A 4,356-nucleotide genomic window follows, 5' to 3' on the forward strand; every position below is an offset into this window, starting at 1 on the left:
GAGTCACTGATGATGACATTTAGAGGAGGGAAGACGATGCGTTGGCAGCTGCTTTGCTAGTACCCTGAGCCTGGGTGAGAGAGAATGAGGAGGATGAAGAGGGCTTGGTCATCCACTCTACCAAGTCTTCGGCATGATGCGGCTCAACACCTCTAGCTGCCGAAAAGAAGGAGAAGCGTGTCCCATGGCCACGTGCTGATGATGACGATGCACCGCGTCCACGACCAGCACTGTTGTCTCTAGACACAGAGCCTGCTTGCCCTCTTTTATCGGCTCGCGCCTGTCTGCCTCTCCTTGCTGGCCTTCCAGACATGGTAATGGCCTGAAGGGAGATGGGAAAACCAGCAATTGGGTAGTGTATATTGTGCTGGAGGCACACAACACCCACTAACTCCTGCAGATGGCTCAATTAGAGAAGAGCTATATAGGTGGATAATGGTGTATACTGCACTCAGGGCACGCAGACAACACCCACAAACTCCTGCAGATGGCTGAAAGCTCAATTACAGAAGAGCAAGAATGCTTGACGATGCTTAACTTATCAATTGCTTATCTTGATAATGTTTATCAATGCTTAACTTGATGTCCAGGCCCCTCTTATATCTTTACCCTAAATATTTATTAGACTATTCCACTCTGTGCAGGACAATATACATATATAGCATCAATAAGCGCACCATCGTCTTTAAGGGCCCCAACGCGCTGTTATGTTGATTGGGGTTAAGTCTAGTTCGGGTACCCTAATTACGAGAAGAAGCCCTCAGTGTATTGTTTATGCTGTCTATTGTTTTCCACTATTATGCTCTGCCTTGTTTCACCTTCAATTGATAATACAGTCAACTGTTTATCATAAAGTCTCAAATCTAATTTCAGGGTGACCCTAAAGTATTGAGAAACCACTTTCTTACCGGGCACTTAAACCCCCCTCCTGCCCAGACCAATTTTCAGCTTTTAGCGCTGATGCACTTTGAATGACAATTGCGCAGTCATACAACACTGTACCCAAATGAAATTTTTATCATTTTTTTCCCACAAATAGAGCTTTCTTTTGGTGGTATTTAATTACAGCTCGGAGTTTTATTTTTTTGCTAAACAAACAAAAAAAGATGCAAAAAAAAAAAATCATGTTTAATAGTTTGTTATAAAATTTTGCAAACGGGTCATTTTTCTCCTTCATTGAAATGCGCTGATGAGGCAGCACTGGTGGGCACTGATGGGTGGCACTGGTGGGCACTGATAGGCGGCACTGGTGGGCACTGATAAGCACAGTTAAGGCGACACTAATAGGCACAGATAAGGTGGCACCGATAGGCACAGATAAGGCAGTACTGATGGGCACAGATAAGGCGGCACTGATGGGCACTGATAGGTGGCACTGATAGGTGGCACGAATGGGTGGCACGGATTGGTGGCACTAAGGGGCACTGATAGGTACCACTGATAGATGGGACTGATGGGCACTGATAGGTGGCACTGATAGGTGGCTCTGATAGGTGGCACTGCTGGGTACTGATGGGCGGCACTGATGGGCACTGGTAGATGACACTGATGGGCGCGGATATGTGGCACTGAGGTGCAGCAATGTTGTTGAGGCAGATTGTGGGCACTGATAGGTGGCACTGTGGGCACTGATAGGTGGCACTGTGGGTACTGATGTATGGCACTGTGGGCACTGATGTATGGCACTTTGGGCACTAATGTATGGCACTGCTGGCTGGCATTATGGGCACTGATGGGTGGCACTGCTGGGTGGCACTTTTTTAATTCTCTGGGGGTTACTGGCAGGGGGCAGGTGGGCACTGATACACTGGCCGTGATCGGGACTGATGTCCCGATCACGGCCGCCGGTGATTGGCTTTTTTTTCCTCTCCTCGCACTGTCAGCGCGAGGAGGAAAAATAGCCGATTACGGCTCTGTTTTGTCACATGATCAGCTGTCATTGGCTGACAGCTGATCACGTGTTAAGGAGTCGGGATCGACCCCTTGCTCGGATCGGTGATTAGGCGAGTCTCACTGACTCGCTGATCACAGAGCGCGCCACGCGCGCCCCTCAGGGGGCGCGCAGGCCGCTCGTGCACGGGACGACGTCAATAGACGTTGTCCCGGCAAAGGAGGTCCGCACTGTAGCCGTCATTCGGCTATAGTGCGGATCTCAAGAGGTTAATCTATGTCTGCCAAAGTAGTGTAACTGGGGTGCCAGTGGTCAAGGTAAAAGCAGAGGACCCGATATAACCAGCAGCTCCTGCGGCAGTGGTGCCACATGTGCAATCTAAGACAAGAACTTAAAATAAAGTTTAGATATTAATAGAATAAACCTATCCACACCAAATTCACTGAGCTAGCAGTTTTCCAGTTGGCAGTCTCTATTTTTATGAATCTAAAATCAGTCCACAACATTAGAGATTCATTGTTGATAAAACCCAAAACCAAAAAGTTCTTCTTGGTCTTGGGTAGAGCTATAGGCTCTTTCAATGTTCAGTTCCATTTTAATAACTCACTTGGTCTTGGCTGAAAACAAAAGAAGGACATCAAGACATAAAAATAGCTACAGTATGTGGTGGACTAACAACATTTCAGTCCTTCTTTCGAATCTCCTTCAGCGATGCTCAGTCTTGGTCAGACTCTAATGACCGTTTAGTAGATAAGCGTTCTGTGCTTCGATCTTTCCAGAGTGCCATAAGCAGAGTCCAGATGGTGGTATTGCCATCCAGTTGACAAACACCTGGTGCTACACCGACGACCAAGATAATAACTTAACATGAAGATGATAAAACCTGAAGGTGTGATAAGGATTAGTGAGGCATTGCCTTGTTCTTCCGGGATTTGGTGAGGCACCTTCTGATCTCTTTCACTCCAAATCCATAGACAAAGGGGTTTAGAGAAGCTGGGATCATGTGGTAGATGGCACTAATCACGTTCTCAAAATCAGGGGTAATTTGTGTGTGTACCCTCGGCATAACAGAAGAAAACAGTGCAGCGAGGTAAATTATCAGGGCCACTGTAAGGTGGGTACCACACGTGTTCAAGGCTTTATGACGAGCTTTCCCAACGGCAATCTTCAAGGCCATGTAAAGAATGCAGGAGTAAGACAGTAGAATAAGGCTGACGTCAGTCACTGTGGCCAAGATTCGGACCACAAGGCCTACAGCTTGCGGTTTGGTGGTATCTCCGCAGGCGAGGCTCAGAAGCCCCATGTTCTCACAGACAAAATTCAGAATGATGTTGGACCTACAGAAGCGGACACTAGCAGTCAATATTACCACTGGAGTAATAAAGAAGGTACTCCTCGTGATCCCAGCGACAGACAACTGGACCAGCAAACGTGTGGTCATGATATCGTTATATCTTAATGGTCTACAGACAGCTATGAACCTGTCCAGGGCCATTGAAAGCATAACACTAGACTCAAAAAGAGAAATGAAGGCAATATAAAAAATCTGAGTGAGGCAGCCAGCCAACGTTATCTGGTTCAAATCAAAAGACAACCCAACTAGAAGTTTCGGCAGGATGGAGGCTGTGTAGGAAACATTAATGGTCAAAAGAAGGGATATAAGGAAGTACATGGGGGAGTGGAGGCTCGGTTCAACAAAGATTCGATAGATGACGAGGAGGTTTCCAAACAAGATTATTACATATATTACAGTAAATGGAATTATTAAAAATTTCCTGTTATTTATTATGCTGGGAAACCCAAAGAGGACAAATTCTGTGTAAGAAACCATGGTCTGGTTCTGGGTTAGTCCTTCCATGGTGGAAATAATGAGGCCTTCAACTCTTGAGCTATGTCTGAAAGAAATAATAATATGGAGGTATGAAATTAGATTCATTGACATACATTTCTCAGTTAATTAATGGTGAATTTGTATTGGTGAGGCCAGAATCCAACCCAAAGACCCCAACTGGCACATTAAGAGATGAACAGATTGTGCCCCGGTTACCCTTTAAGATCATAACAGGTTGCCAAGGTCTTTGCAGGTCTCATAGAAGTGCTTAAGAGAAATTTAAAACCTCCTTTGGGTACAGCAATTCTCCAACAGCTTTGGACAAAGTAAGCATTCTGTAAGGCCCTGAACCCTCTTGGAATCCCAAGATTGATAAAAAAAACTGAAGTAATTTTGGCTTAATTGCTGAAATATTTAAATGAAACTCCAAAATGCATAACTACTGTATGTGCCCCTTCACAGTCTGCTATATAGTTGCACAAGGGCCCACTAGAATTTAAGGGTCCATTAGTAGATGTGAGTCAGATGAGAACACCCCTCCTTACCCCTGCATAAAAGATTTGGATGATAGGGAAGGAGAATAGAAGAGAATAGAAGGAGGTATTCATCATGATGCCTGTGACGGGAGTCACTT

The 4,356-nt window shown here is 45.5% G+C and overlaps 1 protein-coding gene across 1 annotated transcript; it reads right to left on the reverse strand.

Moving 5' to 3' along the window:
• Positions 1-2,792: 2,792 nt before the first annotated feature.
• On the reverse strand, positions 2,793-3,749 carry LOC143956739 (olfactory receptor 52K2-like). The gene has a single exon (XM_077466928.1). It carries the CDS (start codon positions 3,747-3,749, stop codon positions 2,793-2,795), a length of 957 nt encoding a protein of 318 aa, XP_077323054.1.
• Between the last annotated feature and the right edge of the window lie 607 nt (positions 3,750-4,356).

The sequence above is a fragment of the Lithobates pipiens genome, unplaced genomic scaffold (assembly GCF_037356315.1).
Source record: "Lithobates pipiens isolate NorthernLeopardFrog02 unplaced genomic scaffold, aLitPip1_a1.2 Scaffold_41, whole genome shotgun sequence".
Lineage (NCBI taxonomy): Eukaryota > Metazoa > Chordata > Amphibia > Anura > Ranidae > Lithobates > Lithobates pipiens.